This window comes from Cheilinus undulatus, linkage group 20, assembly GCF_018320785.1.
Source record: "Cheilinus undulatus linkage group 20, ASM1832078v1, whole genome shotgun sequence".
Lineage (NCBI taxonomy): Eukaryota > Metazoa > Chordata > Actinopteri > Labriformes > Labridae > Cheilinus > Cheilinus undulatus.
In genome coordinates this window covers 8180194-8203952 of record NC_054884.1, presented here as the reverse complement: position 1 = coordinate 8203952, position 23759 = coordinate 8180194, and the positions used below count along the sequence as shown (strand labels likewise).

At 39.1% G+C, this 23759-nt stretch overlaps 1 protein-coding gene across 3 annotated transcripts in view; it reads right to left on the bottom strand.

The window, feature by feature from the left end:
- Positions 1 to 23759, bottom strand: part of tmem94 (transmembrane protein 94) — a 62152-nt gene that overhangs the window by 8216 nt on the left and 30177 nt on the right. For 2 of the 3 annotated variants that reach the window (XM_041815178.1, XM_041815177.1), the window contains 22 exons: positions 22291 to 22496; positions 20213 to 20364; positions 17042 to 17144; positions 16870 to 16956; positions 16631 to 16747; positions 14020 to 14076; positions 10277 to 10381; positions 8274 to 8447; positions 7927 to 8148; positions 7530 to 7842; positions 7216 to 7389; positions 5027 to 5129; positions 4730 to 4938; positions 4290 to 4471; positions 3705 to 3837; positions 2867 to 2982; positions 2638 to 2737; positions 2322 to 2430; positions 1185 to 1374; positions 1031 to 1108; positions 834 to 919; positions 321 to 402 (listed from right to left, as the gene is read on the bottom strand). In XM_041815178.1, coding sequence (XP_041671112.1) covers positions 321 to 402; positions 834 to 919; positions 1031 to 1108; positions 1185 to 1374; positions 2322 to 2430; positions 2638 to 2737; positions 2867 to 2982; positions 3705 to 3837; positions 4290 to 4471; positions 4730 to 4938; positions 5027 to 5129; positions 7216 to 7389; positions 7530 to 7842; positions 7927 to 8148; positions 8274 to 8447; positions 10277 to 10381; positions 14020 to 14076; positions 16631 to 16747; positions 16870 to 16956; positions 17042 to 17144; positions 20213 to 20364; positions 22291 to 22496 — 3098 coding nt within the window. The remainder of the gene's footprint in view (positions 1 to 320; positions 403 to 833; positions 920 to 1030; positions 1109 to 1184; positions 1375 to 2321; positions 2431 to 2637; positions 2738 to 2866; positions 2983 to 3704; positions 3838 to 4289; positions 4472 to 4729; positions 4939 to 5026; positions 5130 to 7215; positions 7390 to 7529; positions 7843 to 7926; positions 8149 to 8273; positions 8448 to 10276; positions 10382 to 14019; positions 14077 to 16630; positions 16748 to 16869; positions 16957 to 17041; positions 17145 to 20212; positions 20365 to 22290; positions 22497 to 23759) is intronic. The other variant, XM_041815179.1, reaches the window with a different exon arrangement.

Sequence of the window (23759 nt, the reverse complement as noted above, 5' to 3'; positions counted from 1 at the left end):
AGGACCCAGCATGCACATATGAGTATGACATTTTGGCTTTCCTACACCATAGTATTCCTTTCTGCTGTTAGAAATTTAAGACAATCATCCAAATGGCCATTGAGATTTGATTTTTTTGGGAAATCTAGGAAACTTATTTGAACATTTTTGGAAGAATGGGGAGATGAAATGTCAGGAAACAGAATGTTTGGGGGCATTTCAAAGACAAGGCTGAGCTTTAGAATGTATTACGTCCTACTGATCCTAAATAATAGTGTCTTGTTTTTATGGAGTAACCTATAGCCAAACTTGGATTTAATGAATGACAGAAATATACGTACCTTCCTTGGAATTGAATCGAGGTTCTTCCCTGTGGCGACCGTCATCACTGAACTGTCAGGTGGCTTCCCGAGAAGAGACACACTGCCAAAACAACACAAGCAAACAATTTCCTTGTTTGTTAAGTATAGATAATTTCATTATTTCCCAAATACAGGCTAAAAGGTCTGGCTGTAGTCTTTCTGCGTACTCATCACAACTACCAGTGCAAGAACACATATTTACAGCCTGTTTTTATAGTTTTCAGTTTGCCATATAGAGTTTTTTCTTATCTTATTGTGAAGATCATCCTGTGAAACAGCTGATGCTGCTGTTTTAGTCACTGATTCATGAGTTTTATCCAATAGAGGTCTTTCTTTCCTTTTTTATGATTGGATTTTGTAAAGTATGTAACATTTGTTAAGTTCTTTATAAGTAAATTGCATTTAAAAAGGCAGGACTTTAAAAAGTTAAGTTGTGTCCTTTTTCAACCCTTTTTGAACAGACTGGCTGGTGTTAAGGTCGTATGTTTGTACCTCAGCAGCGGGCAGCTGAAGCATGACAGCCACAGGATGTCCGTGGTGTTCAAAGGAGGAGGAAGCTGAGCGAGGCAGGCTAGAAACTGCAGAAATAAGCCAGATAATTCAGTTATATTCTCTTATATTGTAAAAGAACGAAACAATCATGAACATTGACTCTAGCCTTGTGCAAAGGAAACCTCTTTCAGTCTCACCTGGATGATGACCAGGCTGAGCTGACACTGCAGCAGGAAAAGGAAGCACTTGCGAATGCCGTAGATCGTGTGTCGAGCCTGAAACAGATTCCCTCATTAATAAACAGAGTATCTGTTTAAAATCACTGAAAGTGTCTTTCTGTGTTTTTCTAACCTGCTCTATGAGTTTGACCATGCTGACGCTCTCTCCTTGGTGGAAGGTGACTGAGCAGCCAAGACTGTTGAGCTGACCGGAGAGTCTCAGAGGAGTCAGGCCCTCAACTTCACCGTTAAATCCTCCGCCTGTGGCGTAGCCAAACGTCTCCCACGAGCACTGAGATGGGTACAGAGGGTCCAGAGCGATGCTGTGGAGGGAGGTCAAAGTTTTCACACAGACCAATCAAGAACCAGTCTGACATCTAGTCAACACTACTCTAGCTGGAGAAAACCTTCTGTGACCTGAGATGAAACTTGACTGTAAAGCCGAAACATTCCAATAAAAATTTCCCCAAAAATTCCAGGTAATTTATTTGAAAAATTGTCAAACAAATTTCCCTCAAATTTTTAATAAAATTCCCCAGGAATGTATGAATACATTTCCCAAAATTCCATGAAAAAGACAAAAACATCCAAACAAATTCCCTGAAATTTCCATGAAATTCTTGTCAAACGTCTAAAATTTTAATTCTTATGTATAAAATTCCCAAATTTCCAGGAAAATACCTAAATTTTTCAAGCAAATATGCCCCCAGCATTCGAATCAAATTCCCATATATTACAAATATATTTCCAAACTTCATAAAAATCCATGAAACTTTCCAAGCAAATTCTCCCAAACATCCAAACAATTTCCCTGAAATTTCCATGAAAATTCTTGAAAATACCAGAGAACCTGCCCCACAAAATTCCCACCTACATTCCAGCCATAAACAAATAAATGTCCAAAGCAAATTACCCCAAACACCCAAACAAATTCCCTAACATTTTTATGAAAATTCCAAAATATTTCAAAGGTTACCACCAAAACTTCTAAACACATACAAAAAATTCCCAAATTTTAAATTGTTGTGGTAGATGGCTTCAGCCTGCAGCTGTAAAATATGCGGGTATGGCTCCAACATTAGCCGAGCCAGACCCAAACATACACACTGAAAAGTTCTTCTTTCTTCCAGTCAGACTTTGATCAGAGTGATATGCATTTTTTCCAAGAAACCCGTGTTTCTTGTCATTTTTACTACAAATACGTAGGACCATTGCACACAATAAACCCTAATAACAAGGAAATGTATGTATGACTGAAAAAACTGTTTACCTGACGTCACTCTGTAGAAACAGGCGGCTGTTTCGGAAGTTGGCGGCGCTTCCCAGACAGCACGTGACCTCCCTGTTCTCCTGCATGATCTTCATCATCTCACACATAGCTGTAAAGAATTATAACTGTCAGTGCTGTTATCTTAACACAAACCATCTGCATTGTACGACACACAGAAACATGAATTCTTTTTTATAAAACAGGCCTTATTTTTTATCTATTGTTACACTTTCCTCTAGAAAATCAAAGCTTGGAGCTTAATAGGATTGCTTAAAACGAGGATGACTTGAGTATAAAGCTGATAGGGAGGACTCACTGTCAGGGGTGCAGTCAGTGAAGAGTGGCACCAAAAGAGGCACATTATCAATGTTCTTCAAATGAGGACGAACCTGGTGGATACCACGAGGTAGTTTGGCCTGAGCACGAGCAGGGACGGGCAAAAAGAAGCATAAAAAGACATTTAAAAGATGAGCTTTACATAAACACAGATCCTCTCTACATTGCAGGGAGAACTGAGCAGTAGTTTTATAAGTTTTAAGGGTTACCCTGTTACAATCCTCCAGAAAGCTGGGCACGTCGCTGTCTGTGGGCTGGAAACTGGCGAGGTCAGAGTGAGCCTCCTCCTCAGGCAGCAGCGGACCCTCTGCTTCATCCCGAGAATCTACGGCGAAGAAAACGTTCAGAAGTTAGAAATCCTAACTCCTCCTTGAGCACACCTGCTTACACTGAAGGCAGGGCAGACAAAGAGGTGCAGACTCCACAGCTGGAAATGCCATAAACTGTCACGTGAACAACGTAGAAACATAAAAGAATCATCAAAATCATAGAAAATTGACTAAAAAGCAAAGATTGGATAGTGACACGTTACAGTCAAAATGCCATCTAAAATTAAAGAGAGCTCACAAGTAAAATAAGATGACCTTAAATTTCTGATAGTCACTGAAAGACCCTGTAGAGTGAAATCTAAAACTTGTGTCTGAACACTCCAGATGTGTTGGAATATGGTTGCTGTAAACATGTGAAAACACTGATTTCTACATGTGATTGAATTTTGGATTTAAACCATTCGAGAGTTTTTCACCTCTTTCCTGGCTGGGTTTAATTGGGGTGGGGCCAATATGTGGACTGGTGATGAGCCCGCCCCCCTAATGCTCATGGCTTTAGCTCATTCAACAGACATGCCCACACCATCCTGGAGCAGATTATACTGCCTCATTTTTCATGATTTTGAAGCTTAATTTTATAAACTTAGAGATGTTTTTCATGATTGAATTTTCACCTGGGGGTTCATAACACAGTGACCTATCAAACAACAAACCTAAATACAGCTTTGTTATCACTTTACAGGGTCTTTAAAGACTTTTTAAGATTCAATTGTAGTACCTTGGTGCAGGTCTTCATGCAGGGAGCCCTGACTGGGGCTGGACGGCGCTCCATCACACGGACTGTCTCCGTTTGGAGTCAAAGAGATGTGACAGTTCCAGCCTGTCTCTAAACCCATCTTCTCTGCAAAGACCTGCACACACAGACATCAAGTCATTTACAAAAATATATTTTACCAATGTGTTGCATTAACTTAAGGGACACTTTAACATTTACGGTTTATTTCTCTTTTCTTTGGTTGTGTGGACACTTTTTACACTCTGACTTTCTGCTGAGAAAAAAATGACTTTCCCATTTTAAACAGTTGCTTTAACTAGTTATCCAATATTGTCTGAAGAGAGAAAGTCCACACATGATAACTAAACTGCGACTGTTAGAAACAATGTGATTTTCCTGGATGAATACATCTAAATAAATACAGACATAAATGCAGCAAAGGTCCTGTTGCATTGTTGTTTGACACTGCATCACTATGCCTTCAGCCAAAAACCTCTGGGAATTATCTGCAGACAAACTCGAGAAAGGCGCAAGCTAGAATCATGCAGGAAAGCTGCTATCAAATATTACGAGTTTGTGGGTATCCACCTTGCTGCGGAGTTCATCCTCCATGGAAAAGTAAACAAAGCGGATACAAGCGGTGACCAGAGCGTCGATGAGACGGACCGTGTCCAACCTCGCCTGGAACTGGGATGATACCATGCCCATAAAGATCTGCCCGCTGAGGGCCTGAACGCAGTCCTCCCGCTCCACACCCTCACCGATACCCTCTGGAGACAAGACGGGCAAGACAAGAAAAACAGAATGAGGACAGCTGTTCCTGTTTTAGGTTGAAGGGAAATTACATCCTAGGACTAAACATGTTTTTGACCTCAAAACTGATTTTCCAATCATTCATACTAAAAGAGCTTCACATCTAGAATAATACAGTATTGGTAAAAAACATGGTCTTGAAGTAGTAATGTGAACTAACTGGAAAATAAAGGAGTAACATTTGAATTAAACATCCTTTAGCCACTATCTCGTACCATCAGAGCTCCAGCTGTTCCTGCAGGAGCCGTGTTTGATGGGGGTGGTGGAGGGCAGCTCCACTCCAGAAAAGAGGCAGGGGCCCGGAGCCAGCTCCACACACTTTCCATTCAGCTGATTGGACAACGAGACCTGCATGGGTTTGTAGGCAAACGCTGAGCAGTAACCTGACAGACAGGCACGCTGGTAGAAGTCCAGAACCTTCTTTCTGCAACGGCAAAAGATAAATAACAGTTACAGGAAGAAGAGACGGAATTAGACGGTTAAAAATATTAGCAATGTCTCAGAAACTACACCTGTCAGAGCCTGAGAGGGGATAAATATCAGTGCCATCCCAGAAATCAGTGCAGGCTTCCAGGATGAGGTCAGCTGAACCATGAGACAGCATCTGGACATTATCTAAAGAGGAAAGGTAAAGAGAGAGGGTAAAGGCATTAAATAAACCTAAAATAAGGGGAAAATGGACAAAAAATGGAGCCTCATTTACCAACAATTACTGAGAAATTTGTTCTGAAATCCCTCCTAGGCTTTTTTTTTTTTTTTTTTGGAAGATTCTGAAATTCAACACAGTTCTTATCGGTGATTTATTCTAAGCTTAAAAAAAATCTAAGAAGAGAGTTCTCTTACAAACATTTTAGCACTGATAAGAGACAAAATGATCAATTTCACGTTTATCTCCACTCAAATATGCTAAATTAAAAAAAGACAAAATAATTAAAAACTTAAAAAATATATCATATATAATATACATTTATATTATTAAATATTAAGAACAAAAACAACTTAAACACGGTTAATTTTTAATTAAACAATGCACTGTTTGATCTTAACAGCAAAAGTTTAACTCTCAATACATAACACGCTTTTAATTTCAAACTTTTCATGAAACACTGTTTACATGTGGACAAAAATGTTGGCACTCTTCCTTTAAAGGAAAGAAAAACCCCACAATTGGCACTGGAATAACTTGAAACTGACAAAATGAAAAATAAAATTTTACTGAAAACTACTAATGAAAATCAGGCAGAGCTTTTGAATTGTGGTTCAACAAAATATTTTTTTTAAACTCATGAAAATAAATCATATTCACTTTGGAAAAAGTAGCCCTCTCAACCGCCATCCCATCTTAACAATCAAATTCATCTAGTATGCATTCTTTTCTATAATTCATTACAGCTTGATCCATGTCGTTTTGATGGCAGCGTCATCTGAAAGAGTGATGTCATCCATTTATCTGTTTGTAATGTTCATTTGACACACACTACTGCATTAAATCAAAAATTAAGTCATGATTTTTAGGTTTTATTTGGAGCAGCATTACAATTGGGTCCAACAATTTTGCAGAAATATGCAATTGTGATTATTTTACTCTTGTTGCAAATTCAATTTAAGTCATTATGTGTTGTATGGAAGGGAGTGATTATTTTTATGTCATCCTCATTTCAATAAAAATCCTGCAAACTTAAGGCAAGTAGGATTTTTTGCAAACTATTCTAAAATAATGACACAGGTCCCTGCATGATCAAGCTCCAGATTATTTGTCAGAAGTCATCCACCCCTACCAGACATCCCACCCCCTCATCTAACACACTAGAATATCTCTCTGTCCCACACACTCATCTAAAGACTCGGGGTGATAGAGCTTTTCAAGCCATTGCCCCAAAAATGTGGAATGAGCTGCCCCGTCATTGCGCTCTGAAAAACTCTGTGAATGACTTTAAAAGTCAGTTAAAGACTCACCTGTTTAAACAGGTCTTTGGTTTCATGTTATATTAACTGTTTGTATTGTGTGTAATGTGTTTCTAATGTTTTAGCTCCTATTTTCATACTATACTGTTGCTGTTATGACTATTGTGGTTGTGTGATGATTTCATAATCATCCATTTCATTCTCTGTATTTTCGTCTGTGTAAAGCACTTTGTGACTGTTTTCTGTGAAAAGTTCCATACAAATAAACTTTACTTACTTACTTTTCCTTAAATATTCACATGTTGTGTGGAGCATTAAAATCTCCACTGCAAAAAAAGAAAGATTGAATTAAACTGGGATTCTGACACATATTTCAGGTCAAAGACGTATTCCATCCTTTGCAATTTGATAACTGCAGTAGAACATACTGTGATTTAATCAAAATTTTGACTAATTGCTCATCCTTCCACTGCATCAACTTTAGACCTGTTTAAGTATTTCTTAAAAAGCAAGTATTCTTATATTTTGAGTTCAATTCTCTGTGACTTCTGTGTTTGCACACAGCCCTGCTGTATTAATTCCTTACATGGGCATAAGAGGCATGTTTCTGTGCTAATTAGGAAAAAAGTGCACAAGCTCAAGCTTTTAAGGACATGGCAAGTCCTCAGTTATGAATCTCATGGAGGTTTCTCTTAGAAAACTAAAAAATAAATTGAGGCAAAATCTTAGGGAGATATTGGTGAATGAGGCCCAATGATCACACCGGAGGAAATAGCTGAGCTGAGTGTGAACTCACTGGAAGAAGAGTCTCGTACGAAGAGGGAGATGAGGTGAGAGATGGGAGGCTGGCGTTTGGTGAAGTAATGAAGGCGGCGTGACGTAAACTCCTTGGTTTTCTCTCCAGATGGCAGCTGGTAAAGAGCTAAGTGGTTCTCCTGTTTAAACAGCTCCCTCGCACCAGGAGTGAACCCTGAAAAACACACAAGACAAGGCTTTATGTCTAATAAAAATTAGTGATTTTATCCATGAAAATTATTCTCTGCTGGGGTTGTCAAAATGTCCAATACTATGAACTGTGGAGGTCAAAAATAAACATTGTTTGATGCTGACCGATGAGTCTGGAGAGCTCACAGAGCCCCCACGGGACATAGACGGGCAGCACAGAGCCGTGACTCTCCTGCAGAGCCAGGTTGGACAGGTGGTCGGAGAATCGGCAGAGCTGCTGGGTGACACTAGCGTTACAAAGGTTTAGCATGATGTTTAGGCCGAGCGGCTTCAGAGAGGGGAGGTGGCACTGCCAGGACAGGTCGTCAAACTGGATGCTGGTCGGGTTCTGCTGGTCCTGAGACAAACTCAGCATTTCAAGGTGGTAATCACAAACAAAGTCCTCCGCCTCCGCTTCAGGGCAGCCCAAAGCAAAGTCCTGGAGATGACAGGACAAAGACAAAGTCAAATAAAACTTTCAGAACTATTTCATACATTTTAGAGGTTTGACTCTGAGTTTTACCTGAGTTGGGTCATCCTCTCCTCCCTCTGTGTCCCGGCTGAAGCTCACGTTGGATCCAGAGTGGTGTTTGGTGCGAGTGTGCGTGGACTGGCAGGAGCGCATATGACGGAGATTGTCAGACGATCGAGTGATGTCATGTGATGTCTCACTAGGCTCTGGGCCCTCTCCCAGGTGGGTGGAGGACTCCGCAGGTAGACAGAGCAGAGCCTCCCCCTCCTGGGCCTGCACACAGGACACAAAAGGACGGGACTGCATAAAAATGTAAAACATCATGTGGGTTAAATTTCGAAATTTCATTGGGCTACAGTCACCCAGTATTTTCAAACTAAAGTGACCTGAAAACAAACCTCATCCCTGTCATCATCTGTCTCCATTCTGCAGTAGGAGTTGACAGACAGGTCGTCTCTGAGGTCGTCCTGGCTGTTGTGAGGCGGCTCCACACGCCCGCTGAAAAACAACACTGTCTCTGGACTTGGGTTGGGCCAGGACAAGATCCCCTGCTTGTCCACACAACACAGCACCTACAGACACAAAAAAATCAGAATTTAACCCAAAAGATACAAAAAGAAGTCTGAAATAGACTCCTAAGAGGATGGATTGTGAAGGATCAGGAACTAAGACATGTCTGGAAATACAGCATGAATCAAGCTGTTTAAACAGTAATCCACAAATTCTATAGGGTCTGTTAGAAGAGCTAGTGAATGACTTATCCGTGTCAGGAATTGTGGTCTCAAAGAAGACAATCATTAGAGTCCTGAACAGGAATGGACCAAGAAAAACTCAGCTTCTGCAGAAGAGACAACTTCAACCAGACTGAAGTCTGCTAAGGACAAACTGCATACTGGAAGCGTGTCCTTTAGCCAGATGAGACCAAACTAGAGCTCCTTGGTCAGAGAGACGTCGCTTATGTCTGGAGAAAGAACCCAAAGAACACTACCCCACAGTGAAACATGGTGGTGGGAGTATTATGATGTGGGGATGCTTCAAGGCGTCTGTAACTGGGAATCTCGTAAAGATGGAAGGAATCATGAAGAAAGAAGGATATGTGGAGATTTTGAAATAAAACTTCAAGCAGTCAGCGGCAAAACTGAGTCTGGGGTATTGCTTTGTCTTCCAATACAACAACGACACAAAACATACGTGGCTCCTGGTGAAGAACTACCTTCAGAAGACAAAAGTGAACATTATTTCCTGGCCTACTCGAAGTCCCAGTTTGAATCTCATTAAAAATCTACGGACTGAGGACAAAGGTCCATGCCAGAAGGCCATCAAATCTGGAGGAGCTTGAGAAGAATCAGCTGGAATTCAGGAGTTGTGTCTGAGACTTGTTGAAAACTACAACAAACGACTGCAGGCTGTTATCAGGCAAAAAGGAGACTCAGCTGACTCTCAGCATTAGAGGGGCCAATAATTTAGACCCTGGTAGTTTTTGTTTTTTGTAATAAACATCCAAAATAAAACAAAGATGTCTGGATAAGCTCTGTTAAAAAATTCTGTACTCAAGAGCAAATCCCTGGCTTTCTACTCAATCTTGTTTGTTTCCACAGCATGTGGCTCATGGTAGAAGCGCCAGTCCGCCTGTCTCCACAGGAGATACATGCCAGATATTTCCAATGAAGCTGCTGCCTGCACGTGTCAATTTCAACAGCACAGATCGACCTGAAGTAGAAGTCAGATGCAGGAGCAGAACAACAGCCATCAAATGTTGACCATCACTTTTAAGATCTACCATCCGATACTGAATGGACAACAAAACAACATGATCCATCATTATTTCTTGTTTTGAAAGACCTGTGCTCCTACAGAGTCATGAACGGTGAATGGTTCACAACAATCACCCCCTAATTTTTTCCACCAGCAAGTGATCTGATAAATATTTAGTTATCTGGCTTAAGCTCAGAAACTGTACATATCCAACTATCTCGCAGTTCAGCAAAAATAAATGAAATGTATAAATTTGTGAATTTTGTTTCAGGTTTTCCTCTGTGTATTTATGTTGTTGTTATCAGTTGGTAAGGCTGCAAATGCAGGCTTAAAGCTGTTTTATCTTGATCATTTATAATCCTATATAATGATAAATACTAATTCACAGCTCCTTCATGCTCATACAATGAGTAGATTCTTAATAATCCTCTCTTTGGAACAAACAATGTGTTGTAAATCTGAATACAGTCTGAGATTAATTCACCCTATCTAAAACAGCAAGATGCTTCAGACCATCTCCATATAGAAATAACAATTAACATTTTATATGTTGGATTACATGTAGACCACCAATGAGAAGTTTTACAGAGTAAAATCAGGGTTTTATAATATCTTCCACATTATTGTTTCACTCAGTGATACTCACAGTAACAGATCCCAGAGTGTGTAAGAGGCTGGATGTATAACAGAGTGTCTGAGACTCTCCCTTCAGGACGCCCACCAGGTGTCTCCAAACACAGCGCAGCATCTCCTGCACACACGAGAGGACACAGAAACATATGAAAACAAACACAGAAAACAGCCAGATACCTGCTTTCAAACTCCATACCAGAGCACACAGTGGTGTGTTCACTCATGGAAAGTATTAGCATGAATGAACAGCTTAATTTATAAAGTCGGATGTTATAAATCACTTTTAAAATGCACTAAACACTAACTGAAGCAACAAGGAACAACTGGATTCAACAACTTAACCCTAAAAGTTCAAAACACGATCATCTTCACGAGCTCTGTGATTGGACTACAGAACAGAAAAAGACAAAGTTTCTACTCTACAAGTCAGAGCAAAGAAAAAGCTGCAGCAATTTGTAAGCAGTCCTCAATAAATCTGACAACCTTCCCCTCAAAGTCATCATCCAAAGCTTTCAATCAAACTGCAGAAACATGTACATTAGAGTTGTGACATAACACTGCTGTCTGTTTCCTACGGTTATATTTTGATCATTCACAAAATCTAAGCTTGGAAATCAAGATTTAAAGTGTCTTCGTAAGATTAACTCTGATTTGATTTATTCTAGTCATCCTCAGTGCATTATAATTGTTATCAAAGTCCAGAAAATACATGAGTGATAAATCATACTCTAGTCGTGCAACAGGTCAGGTTAAGACAATGCATTAACAGGGATTTAAGTACATTTTGGGCAATTGGATACCAAGTGCTTATCCTTACTACTTTTGTGTGGATCCACCTTGATCCTACCTGGACCTGCCCTATTTCGCTAGAAAACAAGAGCATTGATGAGAACTGAGGTTTGTTTTAGCGATCTGCCTGATTTGTCTTAACTCAGTATTAACAGCCAGTCTTTTGGTTACCATATGGCTCCTCATTTGGTACCATTTGAACTTTTTTGTATTTGCTGGTACCTGCCATTTTCAAAAGGATCCGGCTTTTAGATTGTTCTTATCTAAGAAAGCAATTTGTTTAAACAGTCACAACCATAATGTACATTTATAAGGAGGAGAGGAGAAGTTAAACTAGCCAAAATCATCACAGCAACATTTATCTGCGTTATTTCAACTACATTTGAAGTTGCTGGAACTACAAATAACTAAGGCAAACAAATCACTAAATAAAGTTAAAATAAAGAATAAAGTTCTAAACCAAGGGAAAATAAGGAAAAACACAAAGCAAGTGAACTGCAATGTTTTTACAGCAGTTGAACATCAAATTTTCCTCAAATCACAAACATCTGTTATTTACATATTTAAATAGCTTGTACAACCCCCAATTCTACAAAAGTTGGGACATAATGCAAATGTTATCCGAATCAGAGTACAGTGACTTGAAAACCCATTTTAACCAACATTCAACTGAATACAGCACAAAACAGTGAATTTACTGTTCAAACTGATAATAACTGTTGCTTGTTCATAAATACGCACACATTCTGAGTATGATGCTGGCACTAGGTTCCTAAAAAGCTGGGACGGGGGCATGTTTACCACAATGTCACCACAGGAAGATTCTTAACTCTCATTTGTAGAGGCATTGACAAACCATAGTTTCTGAGGTGTGATGCTGGTTTTCAACAAAGCACTGCATAAGGGGTCAAAGGTCATAAGTATTAAGTGTTTGTTTTCAGCCAGGCCCCTTACATGAAGAGATTTCTTCAGATTCTCTGAATCTTTGATGATGTTACGGTTTGCAGACAGTCAAATCTCTAAATTACCCAAGACATCCGGCTGAAAAAAATACACTGCGCATTACAGACGAAGCAACACTTCATAAATAAAACAAAGAAGAAGACTAGAGGTCTAATCTGGGATTAGATTATGCATGTACAGTCAAATTTTAGAAGTAGCTGCATGAACAGTGTCTCACTTTGGCTTCATTAGCTTTAGTTAAAGCTAGCCTAGCCCTGCTAGCTACGTAATTAATGTTACAACCTAAGCCAATACAGCTAAGTTAGTTTCAGCAACATTAGCTTACGCAAAGGTAGCTAAAGCTAACGTAGCTATGAAGTTAACATAGACACAAATCTTCCGTAGCTGCTTTGTAAGCCTAGCTTTGGCTAAGTAGCTAACATAGCTTGTGCAGCTAACAGAGCTAGGTAAGCTATGCTTGCTGTATTAGAATGTTTTCAAAGAGGATGAGCTTTTCTTCCTGTAAGCAGACTGTTGACTTGGCTTATTTAAACCTTTTGTATTTAGGCTTTGTAGGTCAGGTTTATAACTTTGAAATTTTGGTATGCTAACCCTTACCTTAACTCTAAACAGAAGTTCAATCTGGTTTTATTTCACAAGTTGTAGTAAGTATTTCCGTTCTGACAGAGACGGTGTCTCAGATGTGAGAGTGGCCATCAGAGATGTACAGTGTGCAGCCAGACCCCTCTCAAATTCCCTCCAACAGCACATTGAGGAACACTGTTCAAAAACGAGCAAACTATTTCCCCATGCAGTCTTTAACAAAGTGGAGAACCTTGCATCATCATTGACTGTGAGCAACTGAGCCTATCAGGAGTGACGCTTTTAAACCTTAGCATGGTACTATCACCTGTTACCAATTAACCCATTTACTTGTCCTGTTTTATGAGAATTCCCAGTCTTTTCTTGCTTCTGTTCAAACTTTTCTGGAACCATCTGCATGCATTCAATCCAGTATTTTTGTATGCCAAAAAAAAATATAAAGTCTGAACATTATAAACATTGTTTTGGTGCTGTACTCCATTGAATATACATGTAAATGGATTTTCAAATCACTGTAGTCCACTTTTATTCACATTTTACACCTTGACCCAACCTTTTTGACATTGGGGTTGTTACAGAATAATCATAAGTAAAATACAGATTCTGCCTTTTCAGCCTTTAAATTACCAGAAAGTCTGTGATTGTCAGTAAATCAAAAGGATATGAGGGCACAGGGAGAGAAATACTTATAAAATGAACACCATAGGCTCATATTGGTTCTGATTTCCAGTCATGCAGAGCAGGCAGACAAGCAGGAGTAAACGTCAGGCAAGGGAAAATCCCTCTCAGGATGTTTTCCCTAAATTTAACACTAAATATGTATTTATTAGGAGCAATGATTAAGCCAGAGATGGTTTCAGGACACAAATGAGAGATTTTAAAAATTTTGTTCCTTAAAGTGCTTTAGCCCGACATTAATGGAGAACAACGATTGGGTTTGTGCAAACATAATTTGTATCCATGATGTGAGAAAATGATCATAAAGAGACGTGATTGGCTGCTGAGATCACATGTCAAAGACGACTGGAAGCATCAGAGCGTAAACTTACATCCATAGGTGGTCGGTCAAGACATGTCGACTGAAAATCCACAGATGAAGAGTGACCAAAGCAAAGAGTCAAAGGAGAGAAAACAACACATGTCGTGCAGGATGAAAAAAAAAAACAGAAAGCAAAAAAAAGTGCTTGTATGGCAGAAAATAAAGGGGTAAGACAGGTAGAATCAGACGATCTGAATCAATGTTTCCATGATGAAGAAATCAAATGGAGATTTGTGGCTTGGGGAGCGACAGCTGTGCAAAAGGGGGTCCAGAGAGGGAGGCGAGGACAGCTAGCGAGTGAAGACAGGCAGGTTCATGTGGAGTTGGGAGCCAAGCGAGTGGGAGGAGGGTAGAGGGGAGAGTGAGACAGCGAGAGGTTATACCTGGGAGGAAACCACTTCGGTGTAGCTGCTTAGAGTATCCTCAGAGAACTTAGCAAGCTGGGGTGAGAGAAGAGTCTAGTTAAAACACAGAGGGAGGCCTCGCTGTGTCTCCTCTGTGAGTGTCTGTGTTTGTTTATGCCAGTGTGAGCATGTGTGCTAAGGTTAGACTGATATGGGTTTAATAATCACTACTAGGGTCATCACATCAAAGTACTCTCACTGCCTGTAGGCTCTTAGCTGAAAACCAAATCGAGACTTGCTTGTTTTACACTCTGAGAAATAAGAGGTTGCATTACTGGTCCCAAAAAACAGGGCTGTGTAAACATGAAAACTCCCTGATAATTTAGTGTGACTTCATGCTGTGAAGTAAAACTGGTGGAACTATCTCACAAGACAAAATGGTCTGATTTTGTGCTGAAAAAAGAATAAAGAAAACACCAGGTCCGACCACTCCAAGAACCTTATTTATATCTAGATTATTTGCATAAGCTTATCATCATGCCAATCAATAAAAGGACCCTTTTAGAGATGGAGCACATCTTTGCAGTTCAGTCTTTCTTGCTTTATGTATTGCAAGTTTAAGTTTTAGCCTTGTTCTGTTATGTCCAGTGGTTGAAACCCAGAAGGGCACAGCAGAGTTTTGAGTGATGTTTTAGGGAGAGTAACATGGCCTCAAGTTTTTTACTATATGGCGGTACAAACTTAAAAGGAGATAATACATTTAGATGCACGTTCAGGAGTTGCAATCCCTCTTTCCCCTCTAAAACTATACAGTGGTGGCATACTGAACTCATGTCTGAGAATGAGATCACAGAAAAATGGTCTTAAGTCTTTGTGTTCACAAGTTTAATAAGTTTTAAGTTTCATTTCTCTCCTGCTGAGGTGTGTCAGGCTACTACTGAGAACAACATATTTTCTTATGTTGCTGTTTACAACAAAAGCACCTGAGAAAAATATCAACTACAGGTTTTTGTTTTAGAACTCAACGGAAACGGCATGTTTATCGCGGATTGAACTCAATATTAGTCGGCGAGTGCACAGACCTACTGTGTTTGTAGCAGCTTCTCTGACCTCATTCAAGGCCACAGCCTGCTTCTTTGAATCATCATGGAGTTATCACAAGTGAGTTATAAGTTAAAATTCACCTTAAACAGTTCTTTAAGCTGTTGTACAATTCGCTGTAGCACTGGGCTCAAAAAGAATTGATCCATGCAGCTCACAGCTTGTGAAAGGCTGACAGAGACGCTGTGCAAAGCGGGCACACTCACTGTATGCTACTGTTATTGCTGACACCAAACTTGAGGAGGAGAGAACACACATTTTTAGGGGTGTAATGAGTGTTTTTATCTCACCAGACAAGACCAGGCAAGATGTGGGTCCACAAGAACGAGGTAGACTTTACGCTATTTCAAAATTTTGGACCAAAAAACATGAGTGGAAAATGTGTATTTTATACAGCTAAAGGTTACAAATGCAAGGCAAATCAGGTCTATTCAGAAAAGTCTAAACAAATCTTGCACTGAGTAGGCTTTCTGTGCTTACGTACAGTTTGTCTAGTCTAACGCTGGCTCAAAGTGTGCATTTTAACAGCTCTTCAAATCAAATCTCCATGCTTTAATAATGTGATACATCTTTAATGTTTTACACTATGTTCTCATTGCTACAATCACAATAATAATAAAAGCACTTAAATTATTCTGGATGAAGTATAAAACTGTTTAGAACAGATTAAAATAAAGCTCTGAGCCCTTAGCTATTTTTAACCATAGTGTCTCGCCTGGACTTTTTGTCTTAAAAACCTTACAAAACATCAACCCTGTGGTGCACGGTCAAGCTCTAAACATCCCTTTTAGGACAACCTGGCCTTAAAGAATATATGTGCTCTTAATAACAAGCATGATTCATTTGTAAAGGTCTGGCAGCTATTTGTGGATTACATCCAAACATCAGCTGTAACCCAAACAGACGTGACTTCTTAAATGGTTCCAGTGTCACCTTTAATGTACAGGTATTTAAGGTGTAATATCTTTCTCAGAAACTCCTTCCTGAAATCTCATGTTGGCATGTATTTATGTTATATTTCACACTTATTATTGTAAGGACACATATGAACTAATGTATATAGGCATGTATGCTTGTATGTGCTGTATACAGATCTAATCATTTATTATTATTTATTGATCTATTTTTGTTCTTTACAGCTTATGTTTCTGTCAGATATATTAATTTCATTTTTTAAATTTGTTTTCTTTCTTTTGTGCTTCAATACAATGGAAAAAAAATCTTAAAATAAAGTATTGGGGGAAAAAAGAAGACAAGAGTAACTGTTTTTAAAACTGTCACTTTATCTAGGATAGATATGACATCATTATTTCATATTGATTAAAAAATCAGTCAGTTGTTTTGGATACAGGTAGGTGGAGTACTGAACTGTTGGTATTTTGATGTAAAATCAAACCTAGATATCAGTCTAACCCCTCAGTGTGTTTATCTGTAGAGTTAGTTAGCTCAGTAACTAGAGCTGTCTGTCAGTGCACATCACAAAGCTAGAACTGCATTTGTATTAGTACGTGCATGTGTGAGTGTGCGTTTCTGAGTCTGTATGCCTCACCAGACCAGCTGGTGATGCTCGGCTGAACTCAGCGAGGACTTTGGCTTCTCCGAAGGCGTTCAGCAGCACCCACATGACGGGGAAGAGAAGGGGCAGGATGGGCAACACACCCATCACCTGCAGATATAACAGGAAAGGATGAATTCAGAGTTAAATGATAGGGGTTTACACATGATAAACAATTAAAATGTAGCGATTCTGCTTTCATTTTGGTCCGAGTTTATCATAAATTCTTTCACCTGAAGTTGAAAGAAGTTGTAGCAGGCTGGGGTGAGGCTGGGGGCATCACAGAAATAGCGGACAGAGTTCACAAGCAGAAATGCTACCTGAAGAGAGAGAAAATGGAGAAACCAGTGGGACAAGGAGGGCACATGTGACATCCGAGTTGTTTTTGTAGAGTGATCTGCTCACCAGAACAACAGGACAGACAAGCTTGGTGATCACAGACTGCACTGTAAACCTCTCATTATCCAGCACTGTGACTGGACGAGACAACGCCAACTCCAGACTGTTCCTGTTGAGAATGAATGAAAAAAATTATTGTTGCAGAATAAAATGCTTTGATTTTAGATAAAGTAGAATACTGTGTGCTTTTCTATTTTCATTTTGAGAAGCCAAAGTTGCATTTGAGGGTCTATGATAACCATTTAGTGTTCACCGGTCAAAAGTTTTATTTCTGAAGCTTAAATATTTACAGCAAGGGTCTTGAAACCTTTTGTCACTCGGTCAAATACGGAAAAATACAAGGACGACTCTGATATCCCCTTACCCTTACGCTATGAGAGTTAGTTACATGCAGCGCAGGGTTTTAGAAAGGATGAGTGACAGAAATCAGTAGGGAATAAGCAGTAAACAGATTTATTTCAGCTGAAAACTGCTGTTTTTTTGATAACTACATCTTAGTTATGTTAACTCTGGTCAGAAATATCCTGCTGAAGGAATACGTGTACAGAAACGTTTTCAGTTGTAATGGTACGTTAATATGCAAAAATCTCTAGTCTTTAACAGTTTATACAACATAATATAAAAGCTTAGAGCTATACCATGAGAATTTGTCACATTGAAAATAAACTAAAGGTTCAGCGGGTGATAAAATCAAACTAGATTAAGTCTGAAATCCTGGGTGCACTAATCTTGTTTTAAAATAGGCTGCAGCCTGTTTTACAAACTCGTCCAACAAACACAGAGAGATGTTTTTACAGGTTACCTAAAGAAAGAAGTAGATGAATATCTATAATACAGAGAAGCAGCTGATCTTAAGCTTCGTATTCACTAAACTTCAGCATTAATTTAGTTTCACATCCATCGCAGATAGACCAGGCTGATGTGAGCCTTCAGGCTCTGCTTTGTGTTCTTAAAATCAGGTCCAGATAAACGTCAGGAAACTTGATTTGAGGCCAGATATCAGTATTCACAGACTAGGGACCAGTTTGGATCTCTGTTGAGTCCAAAGATCCCAGATTTAAGCAGGTATTAGTCTGTTTTTCTCCCGTTTTCGCCCGCTCCTCACAGAGCACACTTCTGTGTTTTACAGCCCAGAACAGAGCAGTCCTGTCGCGCGCTGACGTGACGTCAGTGCAACCCCCTATTGTTGTGTGTAGCTCCAGATAGGTGAGACTGGTACGTCTACAGAAGGGTGCCAAAAAGTGCGACAGTATGGGAAGATTTCCTAGACCCTTTCCAACATTTGCTCTACGGAAACACAAAAAAATGCAGTTCAAACTGAACCCAACCGCTTGGTGGAAATGACCTATATGTGGTGTATTGGGCTTAGATTAATGTGATCCAGAACTAAAAATATGTTGAACAGGAAGCTTTAAACAGCACAGCCTAATTTGATTCTACCCAAAATCTTTTTAGTAGTATTCCTATAACATTTTTTCTATAACAGATTTTTTTTTAAATTGAGCATTGTTACTCATGAAATCTTTTAAAACCAGCTGTTTTTGTAGCCAGATGTCAAAATTATTGTGTGACAGATAGTGGGGTAGCATGATTTTAGCACAACTGACAATTATGATATTTTGCTCAATACTGAGATCACGATTATTAATCACAATCTTTTTTTTTTGTAATTCAAAGGGCAAATGTTTTCATTGCTTATTTCCAATTTTGGATCCATTATATCCTGCTACTAACCTCTTTCTAAGGCCAGACTGAGAAAAAAATTCTGCTCTGGCATTTTAGCCTCTTATTATCTGCTCAAATATGACACAGCTGCAGGGTGTTTGCCACAGCCGCTGCTCCACTGTTAGGCCACACAAAGAAAGTAAGGAGTGAATGTCAAAAAATTAGACCTTGTGTTCCATATTAACACTCATTTAAGACCGTGTTTTTATCTAAAGATACTTTACATTTTAGTTTAATATGACTGCTTTGAAGAGTAATTCAATGAATGATGGTAAAACTATGAGATTTTCTCAGTAAACTGGTATTTGCTAAGCGCTTATTTGTCCTTTTATATATTAAACATATCTTTTGTACTGTCTTATGCCTTGTATACTTTACCTTGGGTTTGGAAAATGCTCTTATTTTGAAAGACAAACAACTTCCCGTTTACTGCCAGTTTAGCGGTTACTTAACAACAGCAAAAGAAACGTAATAAAGTGAAAAGTTTGATCTCATTTGGATCATATGTTACAGTGGAATCATGAATGAAGCTGTTTGAACGGAAGTTTTGTTATTTCAGTGCCCATACCAATGAATTTTGACAACAAAGTAGGGCTGAACATTTCACAAAAATAATCTAATTGCAATGTTTTTCCCCGATATTGCGATTATGATTCAATATGCGGTTATTATTAGGTTCCTTAACTTGAGCATTTTTGAACAAATTCAAGCAATAAATCATTCTAAATTATAACCTACAGTCAGTCAGGAACACTCATCATACATTTTGCCATTTTATTGCAAAATGAATCTACTGCAGTTTTACTTGGCAGAGAAGGCTCGGCTCTAAAGATGCTCCCTGGGTTAGTCAAGCAGCTGCTCTGACAAACCCAGGGAGCGCATTGCTAGAAACTCCTATATGTATGGATACATAAATTACCATGTGTATTGAAAACAATGAAATTATTTCAGAAGCAATCAATCCATAGTAGCATGAATCCAAATATGAGAGTGCAATCAGCTTTAAGCTATAAAAGAGGTGGCTGAGGTGGCGGAGGTGAAGCTGGCCATAAGCTTGGGGTGTGACTTACGTGAACTAATGCTAAGCTTGATCAATATTAGATTGAATAAACTACTTACTTTTGCTCATATTGCAGGTATGACAGCAATTACTTTATTGAAAGAGATTATCATTTTTATGTCACTCATTTTGACTAAGACAAAACATACATAAAACACAAAAAGGAGGTTTTAAAAAAATTGACACTTGAATGTTTGCATAATGGGGGGGTTCTGATTCTTGAGGGGATTGTGGACAGGCCAGGGGCACATATTTTTGTAAGAAAAGCCTGAAAAAGTGTTATTTTGCATAATATGTGACCTTTAATTGTGCAGCTCTACCACACAGCCTCAAAAAAGCAGAGCACAGACAAGTAAAAAGGAAAAACACGTAACATTTCCCAGCTCCCTTACCTGACTGATTCCAGTATGGGGGTCCGGACAACTCTGAAGAGCCGGTGTTGCTGGGGGGTCTGGGGTGCTCTCTTGTCGTTGGCTCGGGGTGAAGGAGGAGGCGAGAATGGAGGGAATAAATCTCCTGGCTCCAACACAATGTGCTCATCATCCTGAGGAGAGAAAATTAGACGAGGTCGTCACATAAGTTTGTTTAAATTGGACACTTTTATACCAACTTCTCAATAAAATCATAATAATACAACAAAAAGAAGCTTCTGTGATGACAGCACTGATTGACTAGATCTATGATGCTTCTACATAGAACTGTATGTGTCTTATCCACCTAGATCTGTCTGTGTTGATGTTCTGAGGCCTTTTTTTAATTCTAAGGAAGATGTGCCTGAGCTGAAGCTCAGGTGTTTAGTTCCCCTTTGAAAAAAGTGAAGGTAAATGAAGTGTGAAATATAAAAAGCTGGAGATCTGACAAGGGGAAGGGCAAAGGTTAAAAACAAAAAACTCTGCTTATGTGGACCAAGCAAAGCCAGTTGCAGCTGTGGGCAACACAGCTGTATGTAAATAAAGCGATACTGATGATAACTGTGCAGCAGGGCCATAATTGACGCTTCAGTTTCAAAAATATTGTTGATGTTTATTCAAATCTGTTTGAACTAAAGAGCGTTTAGATGTGCAGCTGTGAAGAACAGCTGAGTTCAGAGCAGGAGTATGACTGTGTGGGCACAGAGACGTTGCATTTATTTATTTTTATACTGTTTATATATGTAAAAAGAAGTGATGTAAGCAGCTGGTAAGACTGAAGAGACTCTTCTTTATACACCTACATGTGACCTGCAGAGATCATCCTATCTGAGCTCTAGATTGATAACAAAACCAAACAACTTCCACACATGTGCTTTACCGGCTGTGCACCTTCTCTGTTGTGTACATGTCTAAAAATAGAATTGATATATAATACGTGAGCAATTTCAGCCCAACTTGGGCAATGTGTTGGCTCCTGCAACCGGGTGAAAAATGACCTTTAAGTGTTGTAAAAGAAACGTCTTGTTTTCTCCCTCATTCATATCAGTATAAATTCAGGCTCTGCCCACACAATGAGGTCTATCTGTTACATAACAAGCAAACGTCAATGCAGCTACACAACAAAGACCACCTACTGCTGCAGACTGCATGTGATCACTGCTCTGCTTAAGAGAAAATGACTGCTACACCTTATTCAGGTGTGCACTCAGAATAAAATCTTAGGTGGTAATTTTGTCTTAAATAGACCCTTACTTACTCTCTTTACTTCATGGTTACAATCAAGTTACAGCATACTCCAAAAAGCATTTTGTTCACTTCACTGGAGACAGAATAGTGAAAGTTATCCTTTCAGATGATGACCACAAAGACTTTCAAACTTTGTGCTTTTCATATCTTACTTTACAGACCTTTCTACTTTATCATGTACCCCACTAGAAATTATTAAATTGCTTATTTCCTGCATTTCTTTAATAATCAAAGGAAGAAATGTGATGCACTTCAGCTCTGGATTTGCTACTCAATCTTTTTTCTCTTCTCGTATCAGTCTGTCAGCTTTGAATTTGATTTTGCAGTATGATCTCTAGCGTGACTATTTTTAAGAGCATCCTGTTTTTCTGACTGCCAGAACATCTTCTGTTGGAGGCTGTGAGTGCATACGCACGTCAGCTCACAAAATATTGGCTTTGTAGCGATACCAGTTCTGGTATTTGGTTTCTTGATATGAAGACTAAAATAACATCTTGAGAAAATAACTGATAACTTCAGATTTCCACAGAAAACTCACAGATAAAAAAAAATCCCAAAAAGCAAATGTCACCATGTCGCAGTTACAGCTCATACATCACTGAGAGAACACCAGCACATTTTAAAGGCATTTTAATCTCAAAGGTTTACCCACAGGTGACCCATTGTGCCCACCAAGCTTTATCTCTTTACTTCCACCAATGGTCAAACATCGGGACCAAATATAGACGCTCTTGTAGTGTAGGCATTCAGTTTAATTAGTCTCTGTCTCATCCATGTGGACACATGTATTTTCTGTATCCCAGCAGACTGACCTTGATGCCTCTGAGTGATGCAAACGCTTCTTGTCCGGGCCTCAGAGCGATGATGTCTCCCTCCACTAGCAGACTGACGGGCAGGTTAACCAGCTGGGAGTCTCTGTAGGTCCAGTGAAGAGACCACGATGAAGATATGGGCGTGTACAGATCAGGGTACAGAGATGGAGACCACCGTGCTTCACCCACACAACCAGTCAGATAGTCTGAAGAGAGGAAACACAGGATTTTAAGTGCAATGAAGAGAGGAAGAGGAGAGAATGATGACACTGAATGTCATTAAATGATAGGGTGCAATTCTGACAGCTGGGCTGTGTTTCTGCTTAATCCTGTAACAGCTGAAAAATAGACAATTACTCCAATGAGCTCTGATTATCAATCTTTCGCGGGGGTTTTCACTTTTCCAGCATTTTGAACATAAAACTGTACAAGTGAAAATCAAATGATACCACAAATTGTTTCAATAACACAGTAACAAAAACAGAAGTCTTGGGAACCCAAATCAGTCATCAAAACCTGCAGACAAACACCTCCAGCTGTCTAAAATACACATAATATTGGTGACATTTCGGTACCAAAAGTCAACCAAGCTTTAGGGAATGAATTTGAACACACTAAGACAATGGTCAGGAGTTTGCCTGCAATTTTTGACAGATTAATTCTCAAGTCTGTTTAATGAAATACATGTCTGAAAGATAGTATATTCTAGAAGAAATACAGTTAAGATCAGTGGTCGGTAATCTTGCCTGGGTCATTTCCTGTAAAATATAAAGGGATTTCACAAGGAACAAGGAAAGATTATGAATTATCAAGTGTAGTTATTAGGACTTTTCACAGACCCATTTAGCAGTCATTTCCAGATGGTTTCCAGTAATGTTTCAGGAATTTTAACCTGATAGGAATTTCAGGAAACGTCCTGGAAACTTCTTATCGAGAATTTTTTCCTTGAAACTTTCAGAAAAATTCTGATACTTTACTGGAAACTGTTATTCTCTCTTAAGTCTGGTTACTGCGTCATGTCCTGTACTATCTAAGTCCAAACAGCACTATCTTTGCTATAAATCTTACTGTTCGGAAAAACATCCAAAATTTGGGTCCAAATTTCTCATTAAGGACTTGGTGGTGGGTCCTGAGGCTAGACCAGTTGGGAACCACTGGTATAAATAGACTTTTGACAGCATTGTTCCTTAAATAACAGCTTCTGTGTCTTTTAAAACACAATGCAATGGAAAAGTATCAAAGTATCAATAATTTGACAAACTTACTTCAACGCTAAACATAAACCAAGTTGAAGTTACATTTTATATTAAACCATTTAACCAATAAAATATCTCTCATTTTCATTTCATACAACAGTTCATCATTGGTGTACTTCTCTTTAGCATCACTACCTTGGTAGGAAATGTATGTTTGAATGAAAAAATGTAGTTTGCTGCACTGAGCAGAATTTTCATGATTCAAGCAGGATG